The sequence below is a fragment of the Cherax quadricarinatus genome, chromosome 44 (assembly GCF_038502225.1).
Source record: "Cherax quadricarinatus isolate ZL_2023a chromosome 44, ASM3850222v1, whole genome shotgun sequence".
In the NCBI taxonomy this organism is placed as follows: domain Eukaryota; kingdom Metazoa; phylum Arthropoda; class Malacostraca; order Decapoda; family Parastacidae; genus Cherax; species Cherax quadricarinatus.
In genome coordinates, this window is record NC_091335.1 from 1329275 (window position 1) to 1348885 (window position 19611).

At 38.6% G+C, this 19611-nt stretch overlaps 2 protein-coding genes across 7 annotated transcripts in view; one reads left to right on the forward strand and one right to left on the reverse strand.

Annotated features, from left to right (window-relative positions):
* The window catches only part of Ada3 (transcriptional adaptor 3), a 42780-nt gene extending 40397 nt beyond the window's left edge, over window positions 1-2383 (reverse strand). The window contains exon 1 of the mRNA XM_070093940.1: window positions 2258-2383. The gene's annotated coding sequence lies outside the window, so the exon portion shown is untranslated. The remainder of the gene's footprint in view (window positions 1-2257) is intronic.
* A 44-nt stretch (window positions 2384-2427) lies between these two features.
* LOC128697567 (2',3'-cyclic-nucleotide 3'-phosphodiesterase) overlaps window positions 2428-19611 on the forward strand; it is a 29288-nt gene continuing 12104 nt past the window's right edge. Inside the window, exons 1-6 of one of the 6 annotated variants that reach the window (XM_070093926.1) lie at window positions 2482-2586; window positions 4743-4806; window positions 5883-5997; window positions 17628-17992; window positions 18647-18768; window positions 19089-19353. In XM_070093926.1, the coding sequence (XP_069950027.1) occupies window positions 5901-5997; window positions 17628-17992; window positions 18647-18768; window positions 19089-19353 (849 nt within the window). In that variant the 5' untranslated portion in view covers window positions 2482-2586; window positions 4743-4806; window positions 5883-5900. Of the gene's footprint in view, window positions 2609-4742; window positions 4807-5882; window positions 5998-7681; window positions 7948-17627; window positions 17993-18646; window positions 18769-19088; window positions 19354-19611 lie in introns of those variants that run through there. The other 5 variants (XM_070093925.1, XM_070093923.1, XM_070093927.1 and 2 more) reach the window with 5 other exon arrangements.

Consider the following 19611-nt stretch of genomic DNA (forward strand, 5'->3'; position numbering starts at 1 on the left):
GTATTATATTACGTAAAATACAAACATGTCACCTATACCCCGACAACAATTGTTATTGCTTGTGCAAAATGTTATATTGGGACATATTAGCAAAATGAATACACATTTTAACACGTCAAGCTAATTAACGTTAAAAATGATGCATTAAATGTAAACAAGGACGCGCTGAATGTAAACAATGATGCATTGATTGTAAACAAGGACGCGCTGAATGTAAACGATGATGCATTGATTTGTAAACAATGATGCATTGATTGTAAACAAAGATGCACTGAATGTAAACAATGATGCATTGATTTGTAAACAATGGTGCATTGATTGTAAACAAGGACGCGCTGAATGTAAACAATGATGCATTGATTTGTAAACAATGGTGCATTGATTGTAAACAAGGACGCGCTGAATGTAAACAATGATGCATTGATTTGTAAACAATGGTGCATTGATTGTAAACAAGGACGCGCTGAATGTAAACAATGATGCATTGATTTGTAAACAATGGTGCATTGATTGTAAACAAGGACGCGCTGAATGTAAACAATGGTGCATTGATTTGTAAACAATGGTGCATTGATTGTAAACAAGGACGCGCTGAATGTAAACAATGATGCATTGATTTGTAAACAATGGTGCATTGATTGTAAACAAGGACGCGCTGAATGTAAACAATGATGCATTGATTTGTAAACAATGGTGCATTGATTGTAAACAAGGACGCGCTGAATGTAAACAATGATGCATTGATTTGTAAACAATGGTGCATTGATTGTAAACAAGGACGCGCTGAATGTAAACAATGATGCATTGATTTGTAAACAATGGTGCATTGATTGTAAACAAGGACGCGCTGAATGTAAACAATGATGCATTGATTTGTAAACAAGGACGCGCTGAATGTAAACAATGATGCATTGATTGTAAACAAGGACGCGCTGAATGTAAACAATGATGCATTGATTGTAAACAAGGACGCGCTGAATGTAAACAATGATGCATTGATTGTAAACAAGGACGCGCTGAATGTAAACAATGATGCATTGATTGTAAACAAGGACGCGCTGAATGTAAACAATGATGCATTGATTGTAAACAAGGACGCGCTGAATGTAAACAATGATGCATTGATTTGTAAACAAGGACGCGCTGAATGTAAACAATGATGCATTGATTGTAAACAAGGACGCGCTGAATGTAAACAATGATGCATTGATTGTAAACAAGGACGCGCTGAATGTAAACAATGATGCATTGATTTGTAAACAAGGACGCGCTGAATGTAAACAATGATGCATTGATTGTAAACAAGGACGCGCTGAATGTAAACAATGATGCATTGATTGTAAACAATGATGCATTGATTGTAAACAAGGACGCGCTGAATGTAAACAATGGTGCATTTGATTGTAAACAATTATGCATTTGAATGTAAACAATGGTGCATTTGAATGAAAACAATGATGCATTTGAATGTAAACAATGATGCATTTGACTGTAAACAATGGTACATTTGACTGTAAACAATGATGCATTTGAATGTAAACAATGGTACATTTGACTGTAAACAATGATGCATTTGAATGTAAACAATGGTACATTTGACTGTAAACAATGATGCATTTGAATGTAAACAATGGTACATTTGAATGTAAACAATGGTGCATTTGACTGTAAACAATGGTGCATTTGAATGTAAACAATGGTGCATTTGAATGTAAACAATGGTGCATTTGAATGTAAACAATGGTACATTTGATTGTAAATAAGGATGTACTGAGTAAACAAAGATGCAGTGAACATAAACAAGGACGTAGTGAATGTAAACAAAACGTATCCCAGGTTGGCTTAAGTAAGTAAGTAAGTAAGTTTATTCAGGTATACACAAATACAGTTACATAGAATTATCATACATAGCAGCATATGTGTAGAGAACCTAGGATAACACAAAAAAGTCAGACAGAGTGACTTATTTCCATTGGGGTCCTTTAGGCTTCTTAACTATGTACCGCTGGCGGAGTAATGTTACGTCACGTTACGTTATATTACGTTTAAGTTACGTTGGTTTTCCTCAGGTTGGGTTAAAATTCTTACCATTTACACTGTAGACACAAATAATAAAGAGATAAATCACTTTGACTTTCTTGGGTTGATATAAATAATCTCTATAGATGCTGCTATTTATGATAATTTATGTAACTGTATTTGTGTATACCTGAATAAAGTTACTTAGTTTACTTACTTACTTTACTTTCTTACTTACTCAGATGTTGTTGCTAATATACAGGATATTGTTAACTCGTCCTAAAGCTGTGCTGACTTGGACGAATTAAACAATAACTGAAAAGTAACAATTCTAACGTATTTTATAAATGTTATATCAACAAGTTGCATTTTAGTCTCTCTCTTGTTTGTCTATATTAATATGGTTTCGCTGTTTAAAGTGTAATAGAAGGATAGATACAAGTAAAGTTGTGTGATAGTATTGGGACAGAGTGAGAGACATAAACACTGCTGGGGGAAGTTGATGAGTCTTGGGTAGGACGTTAATATATCGTCCTCAGGCATCACTCAACACATTATTGTGTGCAGGTGTGTTGCAGGGTGTGTGCAGGTGTGTTGCATGGCAGCTGCAAAGTGTTCACACACCTGGAAATGAGGTGTAGATGTTAGATAATGGAGGAGCGTGAGGCCAGGCCACCTTGATAGATATAAATAAGTCACTTTGACTTTTTTGGGTTATCCTGAGTAATGTACATACATGTTAATATGTATGATAATTTGTGTAACTATTTATGTGCCTATACCTGTATATATACTTACTAGGCTTGCCTTGTCTTCCTTGTTAGTCAGACAGCTGGAATGTATTCTCGACTAATGAACTGGCATCGGTGCAATGTAGACTAATTAATAATAATGTCTGTTCAATTAGACACATGTGCAACTCTTGGGTATTTTTATTGAGGAAACGTTTCACCACACAATGGCTTCATCAGTCCATACATAGGAGAAACTTGAAGAACAGGAGGAGAATGAGGTAATCAGTCCCTCAACCTTGAGTCGATGTGGTCAGTCCATCAATCTTGAATAGAATATAAACCATACCCCGGCCGGGATTGAACCCGCGGTCAGAGAGTCTCAAAACTCCAGCCCGTCGCGTTAGCCACTAGACCTGCTAGCTGGTCTAGTGGCTAACGCGACAGGCTGGAGTTTTGAGACTCTCTGACCGCGGGTTCAATCCTGGCCAGGGTATGGTTTGTTTGCAATCGTGTCATTACGATTTCGTGAGTCATGTTGAATAGAATATTCAAGATTGAATAGAATATTCAAGATTGAATAGAATATTCAAGATTGAATAGAATATTCAAGATTGAATAGAATATTCAAGATTGAATAGAATATTCAAGATTGAATAGAATATTCAAGATTGAATAGAATATTTAATTGAATATTCTATTCAAGATTGATGGACTGACCACATCGACTCAAGGTTGAGGGACTGATTACCTCATTCTCCTCCTGTTCTTCAAGTTTCTCCTATGTATGGACTGATGAAGCCATTGTGTGGTGAAACGTTTCCTCAATAAAGATACCCAAGAGTTGCACATGTGTCTAATTTAACAACATGTCGGTTCTTTGAACCATTCATCTACAATAATATCTTTATTTATTACAAGTACATGTACAAGGTATACAGGCTTAGCTTACATCAGTGACATACTACTATATATAAAGCCACTTGTTAGGTCAGTTTTGTCCCAGGATGCGACCCAAACCATTCTGCTAACACCCAGGTTCCCATTTTACTGATGGGTGAACATAGACAACCGGTGTAAAGAAACATGCCCAAGGTTTCTACCCTCACTGGGAATCGATCCCAGACCCTCTCCATGTGAAGCGAGAGCTTTAGCCACCAGGGCATGGGGCACCAGTTGTTCTTATCTAAGTATTGGTGGCATAATCTTTATTTGTATGCTAGCAATTATTCTCTGTATATTAACTTTGTATAATGTGATAGTGGATGGTATGTTTGTATTTTGCATGTTAGAGTTGTCACAATGGCTTTTTTGTACGGTGTTTCTAATTTTCTGTACTCGAGTTGTCCCATTTGGAGAATCTTGTTCATATCCAGTAATGTTGTATTCTTTTATTATCTTTTATACCTTCTTGTAATTTATAATGTTTTAAATAAAATAGATAAAAAAAATTATTCTCTATCCAGTCTGACTGGGGTAACACTAGTTATTCTACAGGATCTTACTGTGTATTCTGATTGGGAGTTACATCAGAAAATTAATTCTTACTCTAGGCAATCTGAACTGGGCTACTCTAGCTACTTCAAAATATTAGATCTTACTCTCTACATTCTGAGTTTTACTTTTTTGGGGGGTTATCCTAGGTAATTTACACTATGTATGATAATTGTACTTGTATGTACCTGTGCCTAAATGAACTTGCATACACTAGTTACTTCAAAATGCTAGATCTTGCTCCCTCTGCACTCTGAGGGAGTATCACTTTGTATCTCTGGGAAACAATTTAATAAAATACAGTATAGTACAGTACTGTATACAATGCAGTATATGGGTAGGGTAAGTAAGTTTATTCAGGTACAGGCACACACAAATACAGAAAGCCAGTCCTAAAGCTAGCAGGCCAGTGTGTTATCCAACCTAGGTTTAGAACTGGCTTGCCATGAGTTCAAACCCCACCCATTATGTGATTCGTTTGCAATTTTATAATTACAGTTTTGTGACTCATCACAGTGACTTTGAGGGAACCTAAGTTAGAGCATGACACAGCCATGTTGAGGTGTGCTGTAAAAACCTGCATTTGTCTATAAGAACCTGCAATTGTGGTCATGGTTGGGCTTTAGGACGAGCTTGCCATGAATTTGAACCCCATCCATTCTATGATCAGTACAGTATACGTATGGGAAAGTCTTTCTGCTCGAGTATTGTGTCTGCGTTGCACTGAGAGAATGGAGGATCGAGCCTCCACCACCCCTTGTGTTAAATGATTCACATGGATATAGTACCTCATGTAAATGAGAGCTCTTCGTGTAATTTTAGTGTAATGATTTATAACTAAATTTATACAGTGGACCCCCGGTTAACGATATTTTTTCATTCCAGAAGTATGTTCAGGTGCCAGTACTGACCGAATTTGTTCTCATAAGGAATATTGTGAAGTAGATTAGTCCGTTTCAGACCCCCAGACATACACGTAGAAACGCACTTACATAAATACACTTACATAATTGGTCGCATTGGGAGGTGATCGTTAAGCGGGGGTCCACTGTATTTGCCATTAAATTACAAAAATTATGTTTAGCTTTCCCTCCAGTGCTTAAGAGCAGCATTCCAGTAAAATATATAAAGTACGTACTCTATTATGGAATAGCAAATAAATGTAGTGAGTAGATTCAATATTTGTTGGGTAAGTTTACCTAAATTATTATGCACAGCACTTTCAGTGATATAAAATAGTATACTATTAAAGAATTGTGAAGAGAACTGAAGTGGGCAGTCACCCTCATAAAAAGAACTGGAAAATTATGCAATAATTATTTTGAATTCAAGAAATTGCTAATGCCTTTGTACCCCCTGACATATCATATACATGTATACATATTATTTCTTATTTATTTGTCTTATCTGTCTCTGTGAATATTTCAGTTATTTTATTTACTATATAATTTAGAGTAAAGAACTAATGAATTTTTTTCAAATAGAGGCCACAAAATTTACAATACAGTTGTTATAATAGGTGCAAGTTATTTGGAAAGCCACTAATTATGCAGAGCATTTATGACAAGTATTGATAAATCATTAGCATCTTCTTATTGCTAATTTAAAAGAGAATATACTGTACTGTATGGTTGGCAGTTGAAGGCGCATAACATCATGGAATGGTTGTGGAGGTGCAGCTGCTGGAGAAGTGATGTGAAGGACGACGAAGAAGAAGAGATCTGCAGTACTACTGCTTCAGACACAAGCCTTGGTTATAGTCACAGTTTTGTGTATCATCACTAATTCACTGATATTGGGCATGGGGTTGTGGTCAAGTGTCTGAATAGTGCAAAAAAATTGTATACTGTGCTTTAAGTCTGCATCTTTTCCTTTCTGCTCTTTGAATAAAGCATTATTCATTTATACCTCAACCATTTACAAAAAAAAGCCAAATTTTATAAAAGAAAGTTTAAAAAGATAAGATAAGATTAGAGTCAGTACATAGATAATGTTTGTGATAATAATATTGTAATAAGGAAAATTAATACAAAATTTAATGACCAAGAATGACAATATTGATCATCTGCTTATAAATACGTATAAACGTAATATGAAATATTGTGGCACAGTGACTGATTCCTGAATGGTAGCGGTATACTAAAGTATTAAACATTTTGCCTTCTCCCTAAAAAAAGTTTATAGTTTTTTAAATTTCATATAAGTTTGCTCTTATGGATAGGAAAACCTAGATACTGTATTCTGGTAAAGAGGTCCCCAACCATATCTCTGGGCACAGGCACCAGTGGAGTTTTTGATCCTGAATTACCAGACGATATAATGAGTGCTTCACTCATTGGAAATTAAAAAAAAAATATGATGCACAAATTATTGGAGATGGGACACCACAAGCATAGCTCTGCTTCCATAACTACAAATAGGTAATTACTGTTTGCTTAAAATCTCCCGACGTGTTGAAAAAAAAATTATAGCAAACAATGTCTGCTAATTATAGAGCTGCAAATTTACCAAAGCAGGATCATGAGGATTAGGTGTACTCCTCATACTCTGTAGCTTTCCTCTCCAAGCTGTATGCTTACCATTATCAGGATTTTCATTATGTTTGGAGATGGAAATAAATAATATAAAATACCAACACAGTGAAAAAATAAACACATAAGCAGTATAATGTGATCCTTTATTGACAACATTTTGCCCACACAGTGAGCTTTATCAAGTCACACACAGGTCTACCTGGGTGAAAGGTATGTGAGTATTTATAGGATGGACTCAGGTGGAGAATGTTGACTTGCAAGATGTATCACAAGAGAAGACAACACTCACTACTGAAGAATCCTTGAATCATCACTTATCTGTGCATCCAATAATGTCAGCCAAAACAATGGCTTCTATAACATAGCTGAACCTCTGGCCAAGAAACTTCTTCTTTCTTATCCCACATAAGAACATAAGAATGGAGGAACACTGCAGAAGGTCTACTCATATACTTATCCAATCTCTCTTTAAAGATACCCAAGATCCTAACCTCTATCACCCTACTTGCAAGATTGTCACATGCAGCAATCTCCACCTGACCCAGCATTCTCCACCTGACTCCATCCTATAAATATTCAGGTACCTTTCACCCAGGTAGATCTCTGTGTGACTTGATAAAGCCCACTGTGTGGGCAAAACATTGCCAATGAAGAATCACATTATACTGCTTATGTGTTTATTTTTCCATGTTTGGAGATCTTTCTCCTGTAATCTCAAAAATCTTTATATATTGTTCAAGGTTTCGTCTTTATAGGATTTCTGTGATACTTGCTGTCTTCATTACTTTGTTAGCTTCCATGATCTTCATGACCACACAACTAATAGAATTCTTATGGATGTTAGCAACTTTTAAATTTCTGCATTCAGTGTCTTGTAGATTCCCTTTCTGTTCCTTGTTGCAGATTCTTCTGCATGTTCATAAATTTGGGAACTTCCAGCCCTCCACAGGCAGTTACCCTCATCAGAGTATTACCCAGTTTTCACCCAGCACATTCATTGGTCCACGATGATGTCCATCAAGTTTTTTGTAAAACTACATCAAGCCATCTGCATTCCCTCACCCCATCATTGGCACTTGTGAGAAACTGTCCTCTCACAGCTGCTTATTGGACATGCTCAACTCATCCATGGTCATCTCATAGATGGGCACCCTGCTTCATTGTGCCAGGTTTGTCAGAGTATAGTAACAATTTAGCACATCTTGTTAGATTGTCCTGTATATCTCAGAGTGCAGTGTTTTATTTTTAGCCTCTAGTTTTTTTTATGCGCTGTTGTGCTGTGCTGACTTTCTCGACGCCCTTTGAAGATGCCACTCAATTCATGTGGTGTCTATAGGTTATTGCCCAGGACAGTTTGTTACATTTCATGAATCTACAGTTTAGCTTTGTTTCACATTGCCCTTTAACTGCTTTGTCTTCACTACCTGTTATGCTCTTCTGTGTAGTGCTAAATGACTCGTATGGATATAGCATTTTTTCTAAATGTTGTTGCAGCCAGTATTTTTGAAGAGTTGTATTTAGGACCATTGGGTCAAGAATAAATTACTTCATAATTATATTAGTTCTCATTTTTTAATACAGTGGACCCCCGGTTCACGTTATTAATCCGTTCCTGAGAGCTCATCGTAAAGCAAAATTATCGGAAAGCGAATCAATTTTCCCCATAAGAAATAATGGAAATCAAATTAATCGGTGCAAGACACCCAAAAGTATGAAAAAAAGACTTTTACCACATGAAATATTAAGTTTAATGCAATAGAATAATTACAATAATCACAATAGAAACCGGTTATTTTCATATAATCGGACTTGAGTCCTGGAAATGGGAAGTACAATGCCTGCACTTTAATTAAAGGAGGGGTTTGGGATATTGGCAGTTTGGAGGGATATGTTGTGTATCTTTATATGTGTATGCTTCTAAACTGTTGTATTCTGAGCACCTCTGCAAAAACAGTGATAATGTGCGAGTGTGGTGAAAGTGTTGAATGATGATGAAAGTATTTTCTTTTTGGGGATTTTCTTTCTTTTTTGGGTCATCCTGCCTCGGTGGGAGACGGCCGACTTGTTGAAAAAAAAAAAAAAGTCACAATAGAATAATTGACACTTACCTTTAATGAAGATCTGGTGATGATTGATGGGATGGGAGGAGGGAAGAGTGTCGAAGTTTTTAATGTTTAGAAGGGTAATCCCCCTCCATTAGGACTTGCGGTAGCAAGTCCTTTTCCGGGGTTACTTCCCTTCTTCTTTTAATGCCACTAGGACCAGCTTGAGAGTCACTGTTGCACAACATATCTGTCCATAGAGGCCTGTACCTCTCGTTCCTTTATGACTTTCCTAAAGTGGTTCACAACATTGTCAGTGTACAGGTTGCCAACACGGTTTGCAGTAGCTGTGTCAGGGTGATTTTCATCAAAAAAGGTTTGCACTTCAAGCCACTTTGCACACATTTCCTTAATCTTTGAAGTAGGCAACTTCGTCAATTTCTCTATCCCCTCCTCTGAAGCAGTTTCCTCAGGTGTGGCCTCTTGCTGTTGAAGATGATCTAGCAGCTCATCAGTGGTTAGTTCTTCATTGTCCTCCTCCACCAACTCTTCCACATCCTCCCCACTAACCTCCAACCCCAAGGACTTTCCCAATGCCACAATGGATTCCTCAACTGGCATAGGATTCCCAGGGTTAGCCTCAAACCCTTCAAAACCCCTTTTGTCTACACATTCTTGCCACAGTTTCTTCCAAGCAGAGTTCAAGGTCCTCTTAGTCACTCCCTCCCAAGCCTTACCTATAAGGTTTACACAATTGAGGATATTAAAGTGATCCTCCCAAAACTCCGTTAGAGTCAATAGAGTATCTGTGGTCACTTCAAAGCACCTTTCAAACATAGCTTTTGTGTACAGTTTCTTGAAGTTGGAAATGACCTGCTGGTCTATGGGCTGCAGGAGAGGAGTGGTATTAGGAGGCAAAAACTTCACCTTAATGAAGCTCATGTCCCCACAAAGTCGCTCTGCCAAGTCTGTAGGATGACCAGGGGCATTGTCTAACACCAGGAGGCACTTAAGGTCTAATTTCTTTTCAATTAGGTAATTTTTCACAGTGGGGGCAAATGCATGGTGTAACCAGTCATAGAAAAAGTCCCTAGTGACCCATGCCTTAGTGTTTGCCCTCCACAGCACACACAAATTAGCCTTGAGGATATTCTTTTGCCTGAACGCTCTGGGAGTTTCTGAGTGATGCACCAATAAAGGCTTCACTTTGCAAATCATCACTAGCATTGGCACACATCAACAGAGTAAGCCTGTCTTTCATAGGCTTATGTCCTGGGAGTGCCTTTTCCTCCTGAGTAATGTAAGTCCTGCTTGGCAATTTCTTCCAAAACAGGCCTGTTTTGTCACAATTAAACACTTGTTCAGGTTTCAATCCTTCAGCCTCTATGTACTCCTTGAATTCATGCACATATTTTTCAGCTGCTTTTTGGTCTGAACTGGCAGCCTCACCATGCCTAATCACACTATGTATGCCACTACGATTCTTAAATCTTTCAAACAACCTTTGCTGGCCTTAAATTCACTCACATCACCACAGTTGCAGGCATTTTTCTAATTAAATCCTCATGCAACTGCCTAGCCTTTTCACAACTGATCGCTTGAGAGATGCTATCTTCAGCTATCTGTTTTTCATTTATCCACACCAATAACAGTCTCTCAACATTTTCTAACACTTGCGATCGCTGTTTTGTAATCACAGTTGCACCTTTTGCAAGAACAGCTTCCTTGATTGCTGTTTTCCTGCTCACTATAGTAGAGATGGTTGATTGGGGTTTACTGTACAACTTGGCCAGGTCCGACACACGCACTCCACTTTCATACTTTGCAATTATCTCTTTCTTCATTTCAATAGTCATTAGCACCCTTGGTCTTGATGGGTTGGCACTAGAAGCTTTCTTGGGGCCCATGGTGACTTATTTTGCAGAAACAAGCACCAAAAACAGTGATAATATGGATAATATGGAATGTACCGAAAGTATCCTTAGATGCGCGCACACTGGCTGGCTTGTAAACACTGGCACACACGGGGCAGTTCAGGCCACGCGTGGACACGTCTCATACGAATCGTATCGTGTACTGGGTTTTGTAACGGGAACTGAGGCAAATTTTTTGCGATATAATGCTTCGGATACCGGATTTATCGGTTATCGATGACTTCGCGAACCGGGGGTCCACTTTACTGTACATATCTAAATTTTGTTAGAAATTTCTAAATAAGAAAATGCATTGAGAAAACAGTTTTCTACATACTGCAGAAACAAACAGGCATATACAGAAAAAGATCACAGTCAGCAGGATTCGAAGCCACATCAGGGAAGGCTGACAAGGTTCCTAAGTGACATTCTAGACCACTCGGCTACAGATGCCTCAAAAGCTGGGCAGCCTTGTATACAAGCCATGTTTCTCCCAGCTCGGGCACACCAGTGGGACTCGAGCATGGTTTCAAACTATTTAATTCTCCTCCTTACAAGAAATTTTTATATCAATGCACCACGCACAAACAAACGGGCATGTACAAAGAAACATCCAAATTGATGCTGTGCCAGAGATGTGGAAAATGGCAAATGTAATTCCTATATTTAAATCAAGAGACAAGTCCATTCCATCAAATTATCGTCCAATAAGTTAGGTGTGAGTGACACAGGTACTTGCTAAGATCACCATAAACACATCATCTGTCAAAGACCTTACTACGAAATGTATCCCCACACTTCTAACTTCCAGAGCAGGCATCTACACCATCCCCTGTGGATACTGTCCCAAGAACTATACTATAGAGAAAACACGCAGAAATCTTTCAGTCCATCTCAACAAACATTGAAACACCAGCAACAGAGATGACTTAAGGTGCACCTATGACCTCCTCAGGGACTCCATGGGACATATGATGAATTGGGATAAGACACAGCTCGTCCTCACAGAATATGATCTTAGACACTGATGATGTGTGGAAAGCCTTGCTGTTCACCATCATTGACACCATAGAACATAATGCTGGAAACTACAAAGTTTCAAAAACATTAGCATACATGATACCCAACCTAACAAAGCACCACCTACTTAACAACACAGGAGTCACGTGATCCTATTGTCTACCCATCCTCATCCCAATACAGCATTCTTCAGGCCACCATGTGTCACTTGCACCTCTCTGCCTATATATACACCACTGTCTTTTTAACCTCTGTATGTGAAGAGAGGTGAAGCTATAGAGCCTTGGTGTCCAAACTGTGGCAAAGAGTATCATGTCTGAAACTTTCACTGCCCGGAGAGGCTCTGCCATGTCAGGGCAGCATGGAAAACCCCGGTTGTCCAGCCTCCAACATCAAGTAGAGCCTTCACCACTGAGCAGCAGCCTTGTCCAGAGGAGGCTACAGTAACATGGAATCCAGGGCCACTTTCCCAGCCACAGCGATGTAAGAGCCCAAGGAAACATCAGCGATGGGGGTTGCACCCTTGCTCAGCCAGCTTCTGATACACTTGCTCAAACTCTCATCGGACAACTGCAGCCAATGGGCCCAATGCTGCAGCAACACACTCCAGCCAGTGCGTCAATCCTAACACCACAACAGTTACCAGTGAAGAGCACTATAGCCCAAGAGAGCACAGCAGGACATCACGTATTACCCCTGAGCCGACAAATGACATTGACTGTCACTTGCTTCACCAATGTCATATGCAACCTGATAGACTGAGAAGAAAACAAAGAGACGTTCAGAACCAAATCAAGCAAGTTATTTCTCCTCATTGATTATGCTGCACAGTTCTGGTCACCATATTACAGAATGGATATAAATGTAAAGAAAGATGGCAAATTTGCATATGAAATCTTCCATGCGAAGAAAAATTGAAATCCCTGACACTTCATTCTCGTATTTATTGTGGCTCCCTTTCCTCATCATGCCTTAGTAATAGGGTTGTCGCTGCTATAGGGTTGTTAGCTGTAACCCTTGCGGTTTAGCGCTCTTTAGATTATAATAATATAGGGTTGTTAACTGTACTCCACTTGGCCTGAAGAATAGCTGTGCCCATGTGACAGAGCTCCTGTACACAACTTATATAATAAGTCCAACATGCTTTGGGAGCCAGTAACTGGTCACCATCTGGAAAATACTCATGTCAGGACTTCGTTCCTGTCAATATATCATCATCAGCCCTTTGTGCTTCCGTGTCTTGTTTAATGATGGTCCAAGTTGGGCCAAAACATTACCCTAAGTTTCAGTCTACTCTTCGCCGGTTACTTGTGCAGTGTTCCAGTCACGGTATTGTAACTATTGTTATTATTATTATTATTATATAATACTGTAGTATAACATATGTACTGTATTTTTAACTTCATACATTTACAGTTTTATGTACCCTTTGAATGACTACAGTTTTATACTTTGGTGCCTGCTGCCTTTTCCTCAGTTTATCATCAAAATAAAAAGGTTGGGGATTGCTGAACTAATACAGTAGTCCAGGTTATCTCAGTAGTGTTAGCAAATGGAATCAACTTCATGTGCTGGGTAGTAAGAATGTGTGTGTGTGTGTGTACTCACCTATATGTGGTTGCAGGGATTGAGTCACAGCTCCTGGCCTTGCCTCTTCACTTTGTGTGTGTTCGTGCATGTGCACATACATATGTGTGTGAGAAAGAGAACATGATATATGTATGATAATTATTGATATACTGTACTGTAATAATAAAGTGAATAAGTTTACAGTTGTAGAGTGAGGAAGATTATATTGCTGGACTTCCACTGTGACTTCTTCAACGTGTGTGTCTTAATCTTTGATATACTTTTCCTTTACATTTCCTGCTGATGGTATTTGCATTAAAAAAAAAAACTGCTCTGATTTAAACTCAACTAATTTAGGAATTAGAGTACTCTATAAGAAATTCTGTATAAATGCTGTGTGTGTTTTTATACTTGTTTCATAAAGCATAGTGTTCAATATAAAGAGCAGAGACATATGATATAAGTGGTGACAGCTTCACTTTTTCTATACATGTACCGGGTATTGTCTCCTTGCATGAGCATGTTCTGTTTTGACGAAGTTGCACTTGTGTCCTATTACCTAACATATTGTTGGTAATTCTCCCAACATTATTACAATATACCTTTGTTGCCAAGCTAGTTGATGACAGCTGTATATACCTGTTTATACACTCACAGTTTTGCTGTTTGTATTTTAGTCTTCATTAGATAACCTCATTGTAGACTAATTTGTCCCTGGTGGGTTTAGCGGTTAGTTTTGATTATAATAATAATGTAGACTAATATAAGCTCTGTTCCCTGTTTTTCTACCATACTCTCTCTTCTACTTTTCACCATCTTAGGACATCCCACATCTTAGGGATTGCAACCCTTTTTGCTCCAATTTTACAACACAGTATTCATTCTCTCTCTCTCTCTCTCTCTCTCTCTCTCTCTCTCTCTCTCTCTCTCTCTCTCTCTCTCTCTCTCTCTCTCTTTCTCTCTTTCTCTCTCTCTCTCTTTCTCTCTTTCTCTCTCTCTCTCTTTCTCTCTCTCTCTTTCTCTCTCTCTCTCTTTCTCTCTCTTTCTCTCTCTTTCTCTTTCTCTCTCTCTCTCTCTCTCTCTCTCTCTCTCTCTTTCTCTCTCTCTCTCTCTCTCTCTCTCTCTCTCTCTCTCTCTCTCTCTCTCTCTCTCTCTCTCTCTCTCTCTCTCTCTCTCACACACACATACATACATACATATACAGCCTCTTCTCACTTAATGACAGAGTTTCGTTCCTAAGACCACGTCAGTAAACGAATTTGTCACTAAGTGAGGAGTATACAGTAGAACCTTGGTTTTCGTGATTAATCCGTTCTAAAAAGTCTGACGAAAACCGAATCATACAAAAACTGAAGGAATATTTCCCATGAGAAATAATGTAAATCCAATTAATCCATTCCAGACACCCAAAAATATTAACAAAAAATACATTTTATAGAGAATAACTATAGTTTTACATACAGAAAACAATGAGAAATAAATATAAATGACTAATGAAATGGATAAATGAACATTTAACATCACTTTTACTTTTATTGAAGACTCTTGTTGGCGTATGGAAGACGGCGAGGAGAGGAGAGGGAGGAGAGGTTATTGTTTGGAAGGGGAATCCCCTTCCATAAGGACTTCAGGTATCAAGGCCCTGTCTGGGGTTACTTCCCTTCTTTGTCTTTTACTGGCACTAGGACCAGCTTGAGAGTCATTGGACCCCTGTTGCACAAAAAATCTGTCCAGAGAGGTCTGCTTCTGGTGTCTCTTTTAAGATTTGCCTAAAATGGGACAATGCATTGTCATTGAACATGTTGAAGACACGGCTTGCAACAGCTTTGCTAGGGTGATATTTCTCCACAAAACTTTGCAACTGTCTTGCCTTTTCGCAAATTATCGCCTCCAAAACCCTATCTCCTGCTAACTGTTTTTTGTTGATTCACACCAACAACAACTTCTTAACATCTTTGATTGTTTGCAATCTCTGTTTCGTTAGCACATTTACCCCTTTCACAACGTCAGCTTCCTTGATTTCTTTTTTCTTCACCAGGATGGAACTGATTGTTGATGCAGACTTCCCGTACATCCTGGCGAGATCGGCCATGCGTACGCCACTTTCATACTTTGCTACGAGTTCTTTCTTGAATTCTATTGTGTTTCTCGTCTTCTTTTTCAAAGGGCTGGCACTCAGACATTTCTTTGGTCCCATGGTGGCTTATTTAGCAGTCACACTCAATAAAAAAGCACAAAAAACAATGGATTATTACAAAATGTTTCAGATGAAAGTGCGGGGTGATGCTCACTCAATGAGAAACAAAGGCAAATTGAGTCACAAATGCATGGGATGCTTGACTTAAGAAATTGTAATGACACGACAAATAAACAAATATTTTCAAGTCGATTAATCCCGGTCATAGAGTCTCAAAACTCCAGCCCGTCGCGTTAGCCACTAGACCAGCTAGCCACAATAAGATTCATCCAACTAGGTATATTTCTACACCATAGGAAGGTTAGCACAGGCACCTCTGTGACCACAGAGGACCACTGTGGTCACAGAGGTGCCTGTGCTAACCTTCCTATGGTGTAGAAATATACCTAGTTGGATGAATCTTATTGTGGCTAGCTGGTCTAGTGGCTAACGCGACGGGCTGGAGTTTTGAGACTCTATGACCGCAGGTTCAATCCCGGCCGGGGGTATGGCATGGGATGCTTTGTGTGAGCACTTGAGTGGCCAAGTCACACAGACGCATTTGGTACGGACCATTTTCAACTCTACAAAAAACTGAACAGATATATAAAAACTGGGACAAAATTTCGACAAAAAAAGTTGTTGAAAGCCGAATCCTATGAAAACTGGGGCATACGAAAACTGAGGTTCCACTGTACTATGGTGGTGGTGGGTTTGTGTCAACCATCTTTGATATTTTTTAATGTCACCTTTGCACCATTTATAACATTTTTAGTATATTTTTGAATGTTTATACAGTAGTGTACTGTATATTGTAATACTGTAAATAAAATAGAGGAAATCAGCTTTAATATACATTATTTAGGTATGCACAATGGTCAGAGATCCTGTCATAAGTCCAAGTTGTTGATAAACGAGTACATCGCTAAGTGAGGAGAAGCTGTATATTGTACATATACTTACATATACTAGCATTACTTTAGCTAAACCCTCCTTTTGCATTCCCATTTGTATTATTTTTAACACACTGACCATCTCCCACTGAGGCAGGGTGACCCCGAAAAACAAGAAAAACTTTCACCAACATTCACTCCATCACTGCCTTGTCAGAGACATGCTGATATTACGATTCAGATGCCCCTCCAAACTGTAATATCTCCACTCCTCCTTTAAAGTGCAGGCACTATTTCCCACCTTCAGGACTCAGACTTTACCATGGGTGGAGTTTGAACCCACGGTCAGAGAGTCTCAAAACTCCAGATCGTTGCGTTAGCCACTGGACACATCAAGTCATAAAAACCACTTGCCCTCTACTCACTCCTATGTAACATGCTCATATATGGCTTTTGGATATCCAGGCCCCAACCTCCTTTACTCCCTCCCTCAAACCTTTCTTATGATGACCCCTACTCTGCTTTCCTCCACAACAGATTTATTCACCCTGCAAGTCATCTTATTTTGCTCCAGCCTCTCTGAATGTCCAAACCACTTCAACCCCTCCTCAGCCCCCTGGATAATACTTTAAGTAACCCTGCACCTTCTTCTAATTTCCTAACTATGAATTCTCTTCATAATATTCACACCACACATTGCCCTCAGACACAACATCTCCACTGCCTCCAGCCTCCTCCTTGCTGCAACATTGACAACCCATGCTTCACACCCATGTAAAAGTGTTGGCACTGCTATACTTTCACACATTTCCCTCTTTGCATCCATTGATAACATTCTTTGTCTCCAGTGATAGCCTCAGTTCATCACCCAACTTTTGGATTTTATCAATTCTATTTTCACCTCATCTTTCACAGATCCACTCACCGACAAATCCATTCCCTGTCTGATATCCAATATTTCATTACCTAAGTTTTTGTTACTCTTTTCACTTTCCTCTCTCCTATGTTGACCTTTTAAGATACTATTAAATAATATGAATACTTTCTAATACCCTGATTCTGAGCATCTCTTGAACCCAATTTTCTAATTTTAAGCATCTTGTCCACTATTTAGATAGAAATTGAGCATGGTTGATAGAGGAGTATAGTATTTACAAGAGTTAAAATCTTAATTAATATTATGCCACTGGATATTTGTTTTCCTGTAGTGTGGAACATGTACATTTCTTTTTTCAGATGTTAATTCACAGCAGAACTCTGAGACAATGGGACAGACAGCTAGCCGTATATCTAATTTCTTCACCGCGAACCGCTCACCAACCCCAGTATCATCAGATGTCAATGAGCACATTGACAGTACACAGCAACGTTCTTCCTCCTCCTCCTCCTCCTCCTCCTCCCTTCTTATCCCTGTAGATAGTTCTCCCAAATACCCTCTTGCAACCCCTCGCAGCCCACTCCGCCGTGGCTTCAGACGTCCAAGCCCACCTGAGACTTCCCTCAAAAGACCTCCCTCAAAGCGCCTCAAGGGGGATTTCCAATACTTGGATTTTCCGGTTTTAAATGATGATGAAACTATTACTTTTATTCAAAATAGCAAGGTTAGTACACTGATATCAAATTAATTTTCAAGGGTATTGTTAAAATACTAATGAAAATACAGTTGACACTCAGTTATCCAAACTTAAGCTATCATAGGTATCAGCGGCATGCCAATTTTCTACCAAGGAAAATGTAAGTATACACCACAAATGCACCAAACTTCCATATAAAAAAGTATAAATACTTTTTTGAGTGTCGTTTACCAAGAAATATGACCCCATTATACATCAGATGTTCATATACCTTATCAAAAATTAATTAATTTATTAATTTATGAAAAAGTTATCTTTTAAGGGGAGTGCTTTGATATTGGTGAAGGGCTCATGGTCGAAAGAATTGGAGCTACCTTCATCCTTTTGTCTCTGTTCAGTTTGTTTCAGTAGCTTATAATTATTTGCAGTTTCTTCATCTTGGTATGGAAGCAATCATGGTAAGTTTTGAATTAGCATGAGAAAAAATTATTGATGGTCGTAACGTATCTGTGTGATAGATTGCTATGAGAAGTTAATTGAGGAGAGTCTTGATATGGATTGTGTGGGATGGATGTACTTGCTAAACTGGAAACCTTGGTCCTATGTTGGCAGTAGTACACAAACTTTGACTTCTTTTATGAGAGTTGTAATGGATACTAAATTCTGATATTTGCCTTACAGGTGATGTTGATTATGAAGGGTATACCAGGATCTGGTAAGACCTTCCTGGCAAAGAAGCTTAGTGAAGTGTATGAAGGTGCTGTCGTGTGCTCAGCAGATTCATTTTTCATTCACAATGGAGAGTTAGTACTATGCTTTTACTTTTTTAAATTTGTGTATAAGCATATATTAAATATTATTCATTCAATAAATATTTAGCAATATACACACTGTACAAATGATTAGTTATTCTACATGACAGATATTTTTCTGCAGAATTTTACTGCATTATATTTCATTGGTGTTACCTGTGATTGTATATTAAGTACAATTCTGTACATCCAGTTCATAACTGATGCCATTGTCTTAACTTTCATTATTATTTAATCAACTGGCACTTCTTTCACTAATATGCATTTCTTTGCTCACTTTGCACTTATTCTTCATTTTATGCATCTTATAGGTATGAGTTTGACAGAGACCAGCTCAAAGACGCCCATGAATTTTGCCAACAGAGGGCAAGCCATGCTGCACAGGAAAACTCTCACGTCATTATTATTGACAACACAAATGTGCGCAACTGGGAAATGAAGTTCTATCTTGACATAGCAAAGAGACATCGCTATATTCCTTTGGTGCTGGAGCCTCAGACTCCGTGGGCTATGGACCCTTGTGAACTTGCTCTCAGAAATTCACACGGTATTTCTGAAAAAATTATTGCTCAGAAGGTACATAGGAGCACTGTATTTTTGGTATTGATACATATGAGATATTAAGTCAATTTATAGCCAGATTGATTATGTTCTATTTTGTCTCGCTGTCCCTTAATGGGGGTGGAAGTGCTATGATGCTAGTGAATGGGCCCTTGATCCAAGGAATTGGAGATACTCCTCTCTTCCTCAGGTACTACCAACCAAAATTACCCTGCATTCCATTTGCCTTGTGTGACCATTATGGGTTTTGTGCTTTTCCTTGAATATTATAAT